The 16,708-nt window shown below is 37.3% G+C and overlaps 1 protein-coding gene across 3 annotated transcripts in view; it reads right to left on the minus strand.

Annotated features, from left to right (window-relative positions):
- The window catches only part of FRMPD4 (FERM and PDZ domain containing 4), a 289,619-nt gene that overhangs the window by 60,618 nt on the left and 212,293 nt on the right, over window positions 1-16,708 (minus strand). For all 3 annotated transcript variants that reach the window (XM_072340063.1, XM_072340055.1, XM_072340072.1), the window contains exons 3-4: window positions 8,370-8,530; window positions 6,051-6,153 (exon numbers count right to left, since the gene is read on the minus strand). In XM_072340063.1, the coding sequence (XP_072196164.1) occupies window positions 6,051-6,153; window positions 8,370-8,530 (264 nt within the window). The remainder of the gene's footprint in view (window positions 1-6,050; window positions 6,154-8,369; window positions 8,531-16,708) is intronic.

Below are 16,708 nucleotides of genomic sequence, written 5' to 3' on the forward strand. Positions count from 1 at the left end.
CTCTTAAATAGAAAGTAGAGACAACAGGAAAGAAAAGCCTTTAATGAATTGCACCTTTTTATTTATTATTTTTTTTTTTTTTGTTACAGCTTTGCAATTAAAGTCTTTTGATGGAATTGCACAGGAAGCCAAATACTGATCTATTGCTTCCACAGTTTCAAGGACTGAGATTAGTCTGCTCTAATTTAGCAATAAAAAAGTCAGGTTTCTATTCTGAGATGGTTTTTTGTCCTCCTTCTTTAGTCAATGAGTAAATAAAGCTTTTTACAACAGGACAGTTTCACCTAAAATGAGGCAAGTATTTCATACAGACCACACTCTTCCAGTGTCTCTGCACTTGGGATGTACAGGGAACCTAGATAATTATTTTAATCAAAGTACAAACAAAGTACCATTACCGTGCCCTGTTTGAAGTTTTATGAGGTAAGCATTGTGTCTGTGTGTCACTCAAACTATCAGTAAAATATCTTGCTAAATAAAAAAACCCTTTCCTCATGTTATGGCCCTTGTAGATAATGCATACTTAGTACAATCCGAGGCTATTGAGTAAGGCACTCATATTATAGAAATTATCAATAAGCATATTATGAGGTAAATCACTAGTTGGATATATTTCTTTATGTGTTTTAAAAGAAGCTGTGGGATGTTATACTGATTCTTAACTACAAGGATGCACATTTAAAATTAACCAATGAGAGTGAAATAAATGTAAGCAAATCAACAGGCACAGTACATTAATACACTGTACAATGTGTCAGATTTACACTGTTGGTTACTTTCAAATACTTAAAAAAATCCTATATTCTGCAATGACTTCAATGGTATCTCGAAGTGCTAATTGTTAAGTATGAATAGAAAGCTGTAGATCACAGAATCTGTACTGGCAGCAAAATAAAAACAGGATGAGTAACTTGTACTACAGTTTTGAAAAGTCTGTACTTCAAATGCATCCTCTTTCTTCAGTATTGTGTTCACTTGCTTCTTGCCTTGATCTTAACAATACATTGAGAAAACTGGGCTTGTTTCTTCTTTTTCCAACTTCAATAACCTCCTGTCTTGAATGGAACACTTCTAGAATGCAACCACAAGTGACCTCTTTTTGTAAGGGAAAACATAAACATGACTTCTAGATTTCTGCTTGGAAATAGCTCAGGAGAACTTAATACGGTACAAAAGTCATTGAGCATTACCCAGAAATAATGAGCGCTTATGTATTTGGTCTGCAAACCACGCAGTATTCATCTCTCTGCAACCTTGGCTTTCAAAGGATGACTTGAACGCTAATTAAATGTTGCCAGTAAAGCAGGACTAAAATAATTAGATGGATGAAAATGATCTACAGGGGATATTTATAATGAATAACTCTGATAATCCTCAGTCCTGAGACCTCCTAGGATAACAATAGTATCCCTTAATTCTTCTAAAAAAAACACATATGTGCACAAAAACACAAAGAAACAAACCACCAACAAAATCTTTCACCATATTCCTTCTCTGTACCCCTGGAGTCTGAAGAGGTGATTTTAAATACAGCTTTATGGTTAAGAAAGCTCATTTTCACTAAGAAATAGTTAGAAATCACAAACATAAAATATCAACATACAATCGAGACACTGTGAAAATCTGTGTACTGTGTGTTGCCCTTATTTTCTTGCATTTTCATGTAGTAAAACTGCTACACAAAACTGACTTCCTTAGAAGACTGGTGTAACCATTTTTAACCTTTTTTTAGGAGTAAAATGTACATAATGAATTTGCACCTAATAAGATTGCTGAAATTGCAGCTGTTTTGCTTAAGCAAAACAAAATAACGTGAAAACACGGATGCTATTTATTTTGTGGATAATTTAGAAGCAAAGCAAATGCATTGCTTAGGGACATGCTCTTTGTTAATGAAAAAAGATTTAACTGACATTTTTCAAATGCTCTTTGTCCTGGTTTCAGCTGGGACAGAGATGATCTTTCCTTCACAGTGTCTGGTATGATGCTGTGTTTTGGCTTTAGGAGAAAAAACAATGTTGATAACACACCAATTCCTTAGTTACTGCTGAGCAGCTCTGTACAGAGCCATGGCTGTTTTAGCTTCTGCTACTGTCCTGCTCATGAAGTGAGGAGGCACCAGGAGGGCACTGGGAGGGTGATGGGACAGAACCAGCACAGCTGGTGTAAACTGGCTAATGAGCATTCCAAACCATATGATACCATGTGGAAAAAACTTGAAACATGGTGGGGATTTGGCCAGGGCAGGCTGCTGCCACTTGGGGCCTGATTCTGCACTGGTCAGTGGGTGGTGAGCAATTGTTTGTGCTTTACTTGTTTTGTATACATATTTGTATATATACAATTATCATTACTATTATCTTTTTCTTCTTCCTTTAATACTTTGTTTTCTCTACTGATTCTCTCCCCCATCCCACTATGAGTTGGAGGTTGAGGAGGTGAGGGTGAGCAGGCGGTGGTGCTGGGTTAAACCACAACATTCTCCTTGGTGGAAATTCCGAACCTTGTGTAATATTTTTGGATTGAAGATGGAGTGGAGTGGAAATTTCATTTTCCATTTTCTTTTCCCTCCGTACCACAAGTTTTAAAAAGTAAATTCCCCAGCAGTGCTTTTTTTGGAAAACAATTACATATTGCATTAGATGAAAAGTTCTGTTCATTTTTCAAGGTTCACCTTACAGCTAGCATTTGTATATACTTTAATTTCAAAGTTTTAAGTCCAGTTAATCTTGATAAAGCTCTATGATTATCCAGTTATGAAATGTGTCTTTTTTTCACATGCAGTTTGTTTTCATTGTTTGATCTACTGTGATCCTTATGCCTGTAATTTGAAAGTAGATTATTTTTTCTCTTACTCTTGGCAATCATAAAGACAAATCATTTCTTGTCTTTACAAAAAGCTGTGAGGGAATGCTGCATGAAAACAGTCAGAGAATTTCACATCACAAATATAATATATACCTTACTATACCTAATCAGCCACAGACCAAACAATCACAGAAAAATACTGAGTTGGAATACCAATTTTTCACTGTCTAGCTGCAGTAATCAAGACATGGCACAACATAAAGCTAAAGAAAGAACTTCAACTTAATAGGACTCTGAAAAGCAAAAGCCCAGTGAGGCTGGTTGATCTTCATGGAGAGCCTCCTTCAAGTGCCAGAATGGTACTGCTTGGCCAGGAAGGAATGGAATTATCAATAGGCCTCACCCTAAGCTATTGCTTAAACCAGTGAGGATTTGAACATTAACAAGATGGGCCTCTTCAGGTACATCAGCAATGAACAAAAAGCCAAGGAAAGTCTGCTGAATGGGATGGGAAACATAAATGAAGACACTAAAAATGCTAAGGTACTTGATGATTTCACTGTTTCAGTCTTTATTAGTGAGCTATACTTTCAAGACATCCTTGCTCCTATGATTACTAGACACAGATCGAATTAGGGACTGGCTAGGCAAGAGGAGCACTCACAGGTCTATGGGGTTGGGTGGGGTGAATTTAAGGCTGCTGAGGGAGCTAGTGTATGCCTTGGAAAAGTTACTGTATTTGCAAAGTCATATTGATCAAAGTAGGTTCCTAATGACTAAGAAAAAAGAGGAAAATCTTGCTTATCTTAAACAAAACAAAGCAAAGCAAAAAAGAAGAGAAAGGGGGCTAGGAAACTCTGGGTCAGTAAAGTTCACTTCAGTCTCAGAAAAATATTCCACAGAAAATGATGTGGGGTCCTGCCGGACACCAACTAGAACATGAATCTACAGTGTCCTCTCCAGTGGAGTGAAGTGCATAGTGTGCTGCACAAACAAGAGCACAGCCAGCAAGTCTAGGGAACTCATTATTTCTTTTCCTTGCAAAGTTGTGGATTTACCATTCTTTCCAGTTTGAGATCTCAGACATTCACTGACAAAAAGCTGCAAACTACAATTAGAGACTCCAGCGGAGGGCCTCTATGATAGCTATAAGGCTTAAGCATGAGACTTAGAACTGACTAAAAAAACTGATGGTTTAGCCTGAGGAAACTTAGTGAGAAAGCCAAGTTTTCCAATATCTAGTAGGTTACTAGAGAGAGCAGAGCTAGACCCTCCATAGAGGCAGGCGGACATGGAACAAGAGGTAAAGACCACAGTTTTCACCAAGCGAAATTCCAGTTGGATATAAGGAAGAAAACTGTTTATGGTACTCACTGCCTCCTCTATGCATCTAAAACATACTCATTGCTATCAGCTGGAAACAAGATTTCAAAGCTGCTTCAATCCACACTGAAAGATGAAAGTAAGCATTGTTTTCCAAATTGCAGACGTACCCTATCCTCATGAAAATATTTTGTTATATATAAGCAATTCATTACTTCATTGGCGTAAAGAAAAGCTTCTGCTATGATGTCAGGACATACAGTGACAGTTTCTAATCATTTCGGGTGTCCCACTGTCATGAAAAGAAAGCCCTTAGCTTGAAATGCTGTAATATACAACTCCAGTACATTTCACTTTGAGACGAATCAAAGAATGAGTCTCTGACAAAATTCCAATGGCAGATAGATTTTGAGAGCTGAAGCAGGCTTATAGTATAAAAAAAGTGTCACCAAAAAATTTCCCTGGAATACAACAGCACCTAATTTGTTACCTATAGAGTCAAAGTAATTAGGAAGGGCTACATTCTTATTCAGTTTCTCATCTGAGAGCAGACAGGAATCATCCACATAGTAAGCCCTGTTTGTTTCAGCTGTAATCAGACTATTTTCCTAGTTGTTATTACTATGTGTTGCTGGCAGCATATAAATGAGATGGAAATCCTAATGTTGATTACTAAGATATCAAAGAATCAACAATGAAGACTTCAATACGAATCCTTTACAAAGACACAATGATATAAAAAATGAATTTAAGATCCATTTGTGAAGCTTATACCAATGGTCAAGAGACCATAACTCACAAATTTAATAGGGGTAAGATTGTTTCTGCAGTTTATGGGATCTCTTTATCAGCAAAAAGCAAGTGTCGAAGTTCTCTCCTGACTGTTATCTGTCTTTCATGTTAATACTTTTTTTAAAAATCTGGAAATGCATGGTAATTTGACCACACTCATCTAATAGAGATAAAGGCATGTGTTGCTTGCACCTCTTTTGCTGTAGTGAAGAGGCTTTCATACTATTTCCATAGCTCCTTTCCGTAGCAATTGAGCATCCATCTACACAAAATGTGATTTGTAAGGGGAATACAACTATAAGGGCAGCTTGTCCATTTCTGGAAGCAAATGGAACTTTTCAAAATCATATGGGTGACACTGATGACACGGACAGCTACCAGTCCTGAGGAGAGGTACCTGTAGAGTTAGAACTTGTATATGTCCTAGAAATTAACTGGACCAATTCAGAGTTTGTACTAGTTACTCAAAATACAGTTTATTAGCCACATCACATCAGTTTCTTCACCCTGAGCATTTTTCAGTTTCTCTTTCCTTTCTTTCTATGGCCCACTATAAATATTGACCCTTTTTCTTTCCTACACTACCCACTCACACATTTCTCTTGTTTTCTGCCTCTACTCAGCCCTGCCTGTTCTATTCACACAAACTCTTTACCAGCAATCCACCCAAACATGAAGCACTCTTTGAGCTTCCCTACATACTCCTATCTCCACTCTTAAAATTCCCCCAGCACATTTTCTTTACTTTTCACATACAACAGACCATCTCAACTTTCTTTCTGTAAAAAATGCAACAGAGAAACAATGACTGGAGCTGCTTTGCTCTAGGATTTATCTTTTCAATAACTCATACCAAAACAAAACGCCCAGAGAATACTATTCCTCTTTTGATACTCAAGCATTTTGGAACTGTTTCGATACCCTATTATATTTTTGCAGCTACCCAAAGGACATTTAAAAGGATGCTTCATTTCCGTACTAGAGTATCTCACCCTTATTCATTATGACTGAAATAACATTATTTTCTCTTTTCTCCACCATGAGAAGGCAAGACTGCTGTATAATCAAATGACTGCACAGGAAGTAAGCCAATGAGTTCATCGTTTAAGTGACAGGACATCAACTACCTGACAAGGTCAATGACTCTCTCCCTCGGAGCAGTGCTGACTGGCTCATCATTAATCATTATGATCTGATCCCCTGGTATAAGCTTTCCTTCAGAGGGGCCGCCTGCAGATAAATGAAAAAAAGCAAGGTTAGTAGGCTATTCAAAATGCACATACACACTCTGCAGTTCATGTGCTATGAGTCCCTTCTCTTCAACTAATGATATGTTTAACACTCTTTTTAACTTTACTTCTCCACCAAGAATATCTTGAAAGCCAGTGACTTTCCACTGAAGTTACTTAAGTAAGTTCTGAAGCAATATTTGGGCACCTAAAAATAAGGGCTAGATTTTCTGGAGGAGAACTAAGCCCCATTAGAGTGACCTAATTCAGTTTTCAAGATGGGATCAGCCATAAGCAAGCAGCCATTGCTTGCTTATCGATGTTTATTTGACATCCAAATAAGACCACCCCTGGTAAAGCCTCCTTTTCCTATAATTATGTAATCCTCTGTAAGACCAGGAAATCATCTTCTCTGGTGTCTACACATTATTTCTTGTCCCAGCCAAAGTAACACTGAAGAACATCATATTCCTCTTCTCCATGAAATGTCACTCACCATGTTTGAAAGTCATTTGCACATCTTTCTTCTGACTTTCCTGTTCTGGGCAAAACAAACCTGCTTCCTTCAGTCCTAAAATAGTAAGTTTCTATACCTCCAGTCTTGGAGTCTCTTTTCCTTTGCATTCCTACTACTTGGTGAACAGAATTTTACATAATGCGTTCAAAAGCACTGGCATTCTCGGTTAGATGCAGACATTAAAGATTAGTGTAACTAGGCAATCAGACATGTGCCAATGTGCTTTCGAATTTCAACGCTACTAAAATTCACGTTATGTTGTATAAAATACACATAATATTCTGCTTCCAGCATGATTACGTGCCCAAAGGAGTATATAATATCACAATTCCAAATCAAAAGTTATATCCTCTAGTCTCTTGCCTTTAAGCTCTGTATTGATGATACACAGAAAAGTATCAAAAAATCACCAATACGAAGATGAAATCTTAAAAAAAAAATGTTTCAGTATCAGAAACAATTCATATAGTGGTTAAGCTAATGCTGTTTCTCTCCTCTCTTTGACTTGAAGATTTTTACTTTGCTTTACTTTTAATTTACATCCAGCATTCATGGATAGAAATCCATATACAAGAAGGTTGCTTTGAACTCATCTTTCCTTCTATTCACTTAGAATGCAAGGTGACACCTTTTCCCAATCGAACTCTAAAAAAATATTACATTAATAATGCTAACTTGGGAGAAAAGATCTGTCTGTTTCAGTTCAAATATTAGTTACAACATTCACTCCATCTGAAAGCAATACAAATAAAATCAATGCACGCACGCGGGTAAATGACATCAGAACTCCATGCAGTCAATTTAGCCTTTCCTCTGCTCTCTATGGGGATTCTGCAGAACATATTGAACAGGAGCAAAGTCAAATCCCCGTCCTTAGCTCCAAGGCAATTTATGTAACAACTGAACTTTTAAGCATAAAGATTGCTGGTTCAGTAGACTAAGTAGTCCCATAAATTCAAAAATACTAAAAGCCTCGATAATTTTCACTGCAGTTAGGAAGTTTTGTACAGACGTTTTGATCTTGCTTCTTTTGCCACTTGATTAAACAGAAGCATCCATAAATAAATAAATAAATAAATAAGGAAAGAAAAAGGAAAGAAAAAAAACACTCAGCAACAATATTAAAAAAACAAACAAACCAGCAATAATATCCTTTGAAGCTGACGGCAGCATGAAAAACATGTAAGTTATAATCACGCAACTCAGTGTACCTCCTGAAATGCTGATTAGATGACAATGAGGGTGACATCAAATCAATATGAACATAATTGGGAGAAGACCTTCTTTTCTGAATGAAGTAGATCAAGTTTGATGCAGGCAAACAATAGTAACAGCTCAGAGCAATAATCTAAAACTGACTTTTTGCTAATGTATTTATGTACCGTTCAAAAAGAAGGAAACTACTTCCTAATCCTATCTTACCAAGCAATTTTGTTTACTTTTCCTACTTGACTACTTCAACAGTACTTAAATTTGTAACCATATTTCATCTCAGTAGATTAATTTCTCAGTCAGTATAAGTACATTCACAGAACTATTGTTGACACTTAAATAATTGCACTTCTTTTGAAGAAAACAACAGAAGTCAATACAATGTTTTAGGAATATCACTACAGCTATTTTCTCATTTAGCAATCCAGCCAGTTAGTGATACTAAGAAGTGCCAAGTTTGCTTTTGGGGTCAGGTGAGGAAAACATACCTGGTGTTACTGAGCGTACAACAACTGGCTTTTCACTACCAGCCACAAAACCAAATCCTAGCACAGGATCCCTCCTCATTTCCACTTTCCGAGGGGCTGGAGGAGTTATTTGGCAGCTCTCTATTCGAGGGTCTTCAAATGTGGCTGATTGTGTCATGTGACTGTGGAAAAAAACAAACAAACAAACAAACAAACAAAAAAAACAAAACATGAAAAAAGGAAGAAATCATTAAAACATGATTTTGGGATGTCTACTACAGCCAAGTAATTTCTGCTACAATATGAGATGAAGAATTGAAATGTTCTCACTGTGAGAAATAAAATATCAATGTAATAATTCTTAATTATATTTTCTTATACATAAAACAATACTGTTGCTTACAGGTCTCAAATACTAATCAATAGTATCAACCTGTAAAATGGTCCCTCTTTGACAGCATACATTTAATCATATCCCATATATGAAAGAAAGATAATCCAACAACAAAATCCTTGTCATCTGTGTTTGAATTTTCCATCCTTCATTTGTCAGAAGGGAAAAATAACAGTGACCACCTTATAATGTAAAACATACCAATTAGACTCTGTATGCCTTTTGCAAGAGGAGATGAGAGGCATTTAAATTTGGTTTTCTAAGATATTAAGAAAGATTCAGAGCAGAGCCCTTTCAGACTTCCTAAAACACAGGTAACAGCTCTATATTTCCATCTTGAGTAAACTCTCCATTGTCATTCTCATTGTCAATGTCATACTGTTCCAGCAGGAATGGGGGGAAAGAACAAATTAAGAAAATCTCTTAATCAGCAATTACTAGAATACCTTAATTTTGGCTAAAGCAATAACAAAGTTTACTTGTTGTACATAGAAGAAAAAATCCTCATGGCTGGAAGGAAATATTTTAATTTTTCTAGAAGAAAAAAAAAAAAAAAGGAAGAAAGCTGTGCAATACAACAAATCCAGGGAAGAGGTAATGGATTAAAAGCATAGAGACTGATAAGCTAAATTAATAAACACTGAAGTGTGGCCACTGCATGCAGACTGAACTGTTTGTTGCTTTGCACAGGACTATACTTCGTGTTTCCCTCCTGATGTCTGGAGCCATTAATTAAGCTTATGCTTCAAAAACCTATGAAGGTACTCGTGATTCTTCTTAAAACCCCACTGGCAGTCTTGACTCTAGAGAACTGACAAACTGGTATCATTGAAGACAAGGCAACACCTGATCAGTTTATCATGAGGATAGATTATGTCTTATGTCATCAGGTCCTCAATGGCTTTGATAGTGCTCAAGTATTTGTTTAAAGCTGCATGGCCAAGAGGTAACTCTTCTTTCCTTCAAGAGACCATAAGTCTGCAGGTGCGGGACTAACTCCAGCTCTTGGGGGGTTAACACAATAGACAAAGGAAGGAAAGTCCTGACCCCATCTGCAAGGAAGGAACAAAATCTTACTCAGAGAAAGGTCACAACCAGGTATTCAACCTATGTAAATTCTGCAGGATATCAGAGAGGCAGATATCTCTTCATCATTTTGAAAGCTGGCTGAATAAATAAATACCAATATGAAAATCAAGTAATTTTCCATATCTGACAATCTTGCACATAAAATATTAAAAAATGAAAATTAAGAAATGTTCCACGCAACCATAATCACTGCTCTCATCTCTTTTCTCTTTATCATCCCCAAAGTACTCCAGACGTGCGATTCATAAGGAGAAAGATGTCATAGATTTGTTTTCAGCACTAGTGGCATGCAAAAAGTTCTCTGATCTTCTTCCTAACACATACACATTGTGCACGACATCAGTTTCCATTCCTTCTGTGCTCTTTTTTTTACTGATACACAAAACAGAAGAAAAATCCCTGTAAACTCTCAGCGGGAGTTTTTTCCCATTACTGGATTTTTCTAGGGCTTTTCTTCAAAGAAACTCTCTATCCCCATCACTAGATTCAGTCTGCCTAAAAGTGAAATGCTGCTTTTTTATACATATGATCAGAGGTAGCAGAAGGCTATGTCCTTACAAAAGCAAAAGAGAGAGTATCTCTGTGCTGTCCTACCATCTGCTAGGTGAAGTCAGAAAAGAATATATATTTTTGCAAGTATAAAATCATATTTCAGACTTCATTCTCCTCTCCCTTCTGCTCTTCCATTTTTCATCAGTAAATTCTAGGTCTATTTCCATTACTTTTATTCAAAAGAAGTTAGAGAGTCTAGAGTGTTTTATGCTCTCTATGAAATAATCTTCAGATTCATCAGCCACCATCCTCCCCATTCATTCCTATTATGATTAGGGCCCCCAGATACCCAAACATTTTGTCTCTGAGATGGGACACTTTCTGAGCTGTCACTGATACTCTAAAAAACTATCTACTTAAAGTTGTGAACTTTGGGAGAAAACACAAGGTTATGCATTTGTCACCTCCTCTAAGGTGACAGCTTTACCAAACTTTACTCAAAGTTAAAATGCTCTATTTAATCAATTCTTCCTAATAGCTGTTTCAATTTTGGTAATTGGGGCACTATGATCTGCCATTGTTTCCATAAAAGAAATGTGGTATTTAAAAGCAAGTTGCACATACTGCTTAAGCCGTTGAGAACTACTTTTCTGTTGTTTTACATCCTCTCTCTTCAAGCACTTTGGCTTGAAAATGGAATTAGTAGGGAGAAAAGCTGAAGAGCTACATTCCAGATAATAAATTCCAGAATCAGACCTAAGATTTGCTCAAGGAGAGCTCTGCCAATGGATGCCTCACTCCAGCCACTGCATCATCTCATACTGCAATTCTGCATCACAGTAGCAGCTCAGTATCACTTATTCAAAGCCTAAGCAAAAGGATCAGCAAAGAGCAGTCCATCAGGATGCTAAGTGCCACAGCAGGCTTTATTGATTTTTAAGGTTATCCACCTTCAAACACATCAACGAAAAAGGCTCTGCATCTCATGCTTCCATAGCTCGCTGCATCAGGTATTCTTGTATCACTCAGTACTTTGGAAGTGTATTTCAAGAGAGCAGTAAGATACGTGTGTATGATCCCAGATGAGACGTGTACTCAAAGCTTTCTGTGATAATGGGCTGACAAACTCATCTCTTCCTGTGGATAGCTCATTATTCAGATGCCAGTTGTAGTGCCACAGGTAAAGACTTATTTGAATGTTGCATTCACTTGAGGAATTTGATCTCTGTCTCAGCTATGGAAAATACTAATTCCTGATGTAAAGAATTAACATTCCAGGAGTTCCAAACCAGAATCCTGTGAACTCAAAGCCAGCACCTTGGGGAACCTTAGACTGAGCATCACTTAAACAGTGAAAGATCTCACAATAATTCCAACAATGCAAGGTTTCCATTTGTTTCAAGCATAGTACAAACACATTCAAACAGTACCGTGCCTAGATTAAACCTCAAGATATTATAATTTTTTATTTTTAAGGAGAAATGGAAGAAAAGGAAAAAGACACAGATTTTAAGTTTGAACTTTTCTTTTTACATTACACAAACACAATCTGCCCTTAGATCACCTTTTCATAAGAGATACTTACTTCCCACCATTCTCAATAGCTTTACAAAAAGCTCTCTTCTCTGACATACTCTTACTGTAAACAGTACGAGACAGCTGCCAGCATTAAAAAGAGTAATGCTTAGACAATTTCTTGGACAGGTAGTTACAAGATAAACTACCAGCTACGGAAAATCATAGCAAAAGTTTAATTCCAAGTATTTGTGCTTAAAATCCCTCTGCAGCAATTATTCCACTCAAAAAAGAGAGTAGTGGAAAATGAAAGAGAAGGTGTTTGTATATGCAGGTACATAGACACAAAACGGACTGGAGACATTACAGTATTGAATAAAACTGGTGTGCATATTCAACCCCAAATGGATGTGCAGTGAGCGAAAGAGAAAGAAATACAGCAATGAATGTCCTGGGGAATACTGACTAGCTGGGACAAGGCAGCCAGCAACTACAAACACAAATCAGCTGCCCAGAGTAATAAGTGTATATCTGAATTCCTGCTCAGCAAGATCTGAGATGCGATTTAAGGCTGGCACTTTGCATCTTTTGATCATTAGCTTCATAACGGCTAACTTATTAATGCTTCCTTTGGAAACTTTATCAGTATTTTCCTCATTCAAATTATGAATGATGAGTAACCCAAAGAATATCTAAACAAAGACTTCAGTTAAAATGAGTCTTCAATTTTAATAATGCATATTAGTAATAAAAAACTAAGTATCTTAGCAAAATGTGTTTCTGCTTTTCAGTTTTCTTGTGTCATTCCCTGATACCTGGGAACTAAGTGGGCTAATTCCGAGAGGTCTGTACATGGCAGTTAGGAAAAGATTGTCCTCATCAGGCTGACATTTGTTACATGGGAGTTTGCTTCAGGGTCTAACTATGCTATGCATCTTAAATCTACAGCAAGAAGCCAGTGACTCTGATTATGAGACTACTTTGGAAATATGTAAAAAAAAAGGCACCTGAACTACTTTAGCTTCATTCTTCACTGACATTCAAGAAAGAGCATAGAAGGTGTACCTCAAGGTGAGTTAAATATAGATGCACAAATGCTATCTTAACTATAATCAGATACTTTCATCTTATCATTACAGCTTGGAGACAGGCTGCATTTTGGTGTTTTACTTTGTATTTTGGTATTACAGTTAGCATTGATAACTTCAGAGGCTAACACCAACTCTCTGATGGTTTTAATCCCTAGCTGTGAAATTTCTCTGCTGTACCAGTTGATCTAACTACAGAATAGCCTCTCATTTGACTTTGATGCTGAGCAGCTTCAATCCTAGTCAATGATTGAGAAAAATCTGAGGAAATGTCAAACCACTCACGGACTGATGAGTGGAAGTTGGCTTGGAGGATGGAGATAAGAAAATCTTAACATAGGTTCAATTTAGAAATAGCAAAAACACTTCAAATTGTTGAGTGCCGTTACAAGCCTGTCTCATTAACTAGAAGGATGTGGGAGACCTGTTTTGCTGACTGAAGTTACAGTTTTCAGACTGATAATATTAGACACAAAGCAAACATTCAGGTTCATCTGTCCACATGAACCTCTGTGCTCACCAGATTGCCCATCCTGCCCTGAAACTACATCTTAATTCTTACCCTATTCAGAATCTTGGGTTGTGTGCTTATTTCCTTTGTAACTGGGAGTGATAGAAGATATTTCAGCAAGAAAATAAGGAAGGTTTGATTCTCACTCACCTGTCTTCAGGAATGAGCAGCAAGTAAAATGGCTTAAGTCTTGAGACAATATTGTGGAAATTGATAATAGCAGAAGGCAACTTTATCATTTTTACCATGATCTGGAAAGACTATCAACACAAACTGTTATTGGTGAGAACTTATCAAATAAACAAACTCTGCAGAAAATGGTGTTGATCTTCATTGTTTTATCTTAAGTAGTAGCTAAATATGAAAAATAATCTTTTCTTTCTTGTTTCCTCGAGTTCCTGACACCTCTCACTATATCTCAAGTTTAGGTATTTTCTCCAGGAAATCCCACAAAATTATTAAGAGCGAAGATGTGTCAAAATCATGCATCAAGTTTATCTGTCTTCTACTTGAAACTGACATTTTAGAAAAGAAGTGCCGAAATAGTTATTGCATTGTTAAATAAAATTGCTGCTCCTGCAGAGAATCTGATGCCTTGGGAAACTCTTCTTTTGCTCCATTTTGCAGCAAGCAATATAGTCACTCACAGCTCAATTGTTCTTTTGAGTCCTAGTCCACGTACAAAAGTTGCATTTTCAGCTGTTCAGAAAGGAGTCAACTTTTGACACGTCAGTGAAACAACTCTACATTCCCTACTTTTTCACTTGTTTTCTGCAGGTGTGTATGTTGATAATTCAATATCACAGGCACACGGTATAAGTGGGAAGATTTATCAAATTTGTTTTTTTCTTTTTAGGATTGTTTTTCTGCCCTGGTGTCAGTTCTATTTTTTTCATAAGCTTCTTCAGCAGTTAAATCCCCTAAAGTCAGGTCATTTTATAGCACCCTAGAAAATGTTGGCATATGCCATCTGGTTGAACATATGGTAAAAATGTAATTAGAAAGAAAAAGGGTTGCTGGTTTCAGAAGTTGGTGACAGCTTTTTGATAAAATTGGATACAGGGAAATCTGACACATAAAAAAATTCAAAATCTACTTCTTCCTCTACTGCTGGGCATGATGTGCAATCTAAAGCAAGACAACATGAAGCAAAATCACAGTGAATAAAAGTGACATGAATAGAAACGTAGGGGGGCAAAAAGATCTGTGCTCAACTTCAGGCAATCTCTGTCAGAAATACAGAAAGCATATTTTGCAGAGACAATTAGCACTTCATATTACAGGATACTACATGTAAAAAGTGAATTCATTTGTTGCACATATGATTGATATATACTAGGAAGAAAACCAAATTCTGTACTTGAAACTCACAAAAGCATGGCAATAAGCCATAAACCCAACACTAGCAGTTGTGTTTTCAATTTTGTATCTAACATCAAGAGGTTCAGTCTGATGTTTTTCTCTTCAGATAGCCACAAGCATTTCTAGAGCTCTGTTTGCTGTGAGCTCCGAGTTTTCTGCCTGATAAAGTGGTATGGAGCTTTTAAGGTGCCAGTCAAACAGAAGAAACCACACACAGAAACATCTCAGTGCGAACTGGCTGCATCTAAGGAAAGGCCACAAAGGGTGGTAAGGAAAGATAAGAACAGACTGTGCAGAGGGGAGTTAGGAATATCACAAGATGAGGTATAGAACAACAACAACAAAAAAAGGATACTCCCCAATGGGAAAATAAGGTCAACAGCATTTAATTACATTAGAAAAAAATCTCAAACAAAGATCTTTCACAATAGAAGAAAACAGTAGTAACACTGGCCATGTGAATGCTGGAACTGCCCTCTCTGTAGGCACAGCTTTCCTCACTGCTTTCCTTCACAGCCAACGAAAGCTCACAAATTATTCACATGTAGTAGAGTGAGTGGCCAAAACTATGGCCAAGGAGCCAAATGCATTGCACAAGCAACTCTAGAGCAAGTCCCTTACTGGGGCTACGTGGGCACAGGGTAATCCCACTTTGGGGGTCAATGAGGCCACTCAAATGGCCAGAATGAACATCAACTGGATATGCCTCAAATGCACCACCAATTCAGTCTCTTTTCCCAGAATAGAGGTTTAGGACAGCAACAGGTCACTGACAATACCCTCATGGAGGGAGCCTTTTGGCAGTGTGGCTGTCATGTAAGCCACACCTGCTCATGGTGCAACTCAGGGAGGCAAGAGGCTTGCCCACATGCCTGACCGTGATCTGTCAAGAAGAAAACCACATTTTTGTTAGGAATTAGAATTGCTGGTACTCCTCCAAAGAATCAGCTTCTCACATTAAGGATGTAGGATCAGAAATACATCTTATTTTTTCCAGAAAAAGCTGTTTGTTTTTTTTTCATTGTTTGTTTGTTTTTAATACAAGTGGAACAACTACATTTAGAACCATAAAGTAGATTGAGACCTTTAAAGATGAACTGAAATGTAGCTTTTCATTATCTTCTACACATGCATCAATAAACCCTGCTCCAACTGAAGGCCTAGCAAGGGGAAAAGAAGATTTACTGAACTGCAAATACACAATAAATTAATTTGGACTCAAAGTGTCCTCTGGAAAATAGAGTGAACAATTCCTATTTGTCTGCTTTTGGCAGGTTTCATTCTAAGTAGATCAGCAGTAATCTATGGGCTCTCTCCTTGGTGAGCTCTGCAAGAAGCCAGCAAGAAGCACAGACCTAAGCCAAATGCTGCAGGGAAAGAAACTGCAATCTCCAACTCAACATGAACAGTTTGTCTAACTGAAATGTTAAAATACAAAAGGAGAAGGAGAGACACCCTGAAAATAGCTTTTCATGTGTTGACTAAATTAGGAAAGCTCCCAGCTAAAAGAAAATTGGTCTTGTGAACTGCTAAGGAAATTAGACATGCTCTGATGTGCACGTCAGTCTCTATAAACAATGGGAGTCCACGGGTAACAGAACTTAGATTTTGATGTGTCTGTGGTAATCCCCAGTTCAGCTGGGCCTAGCAGGAACAAACACCTGTAACACCAAAGACTGTTTCAACACCCTTGTATCCACGTAATTTCTCTTGGTCTGCACTCTGGCACAGGGATGGCAAACAATGTAAAAGGATGGAGGTATGGGAATAATTAAAAATCCACACCACTGCACGCCTAAAAGCAAATTATAAAGAGAAAAAATACGAATTAATTTACTAGTCAGTTATTTACATACAAAAAAGAAAAGAAGGAAGGAGAAAGCGTGCAATACTGCTCTAGCCCCACTCC

This window comes from Excalfactoria chinensis, chromosome 1, assembly GCF_039878825.1.
Source record: "Excalfactoria chinensis isolate bCotChi1 chromosome 1, bCotChi1.hap2, whole genome shotgun sequence".
In the NCBI taxonomy this organism is placed as follows: domain Eukaryota; kingdom Metazoa; phylum Chordata; class Aves; order Galliformes; family Phasianidae; genus Excalfactoria; species Excalfactoria chinensis.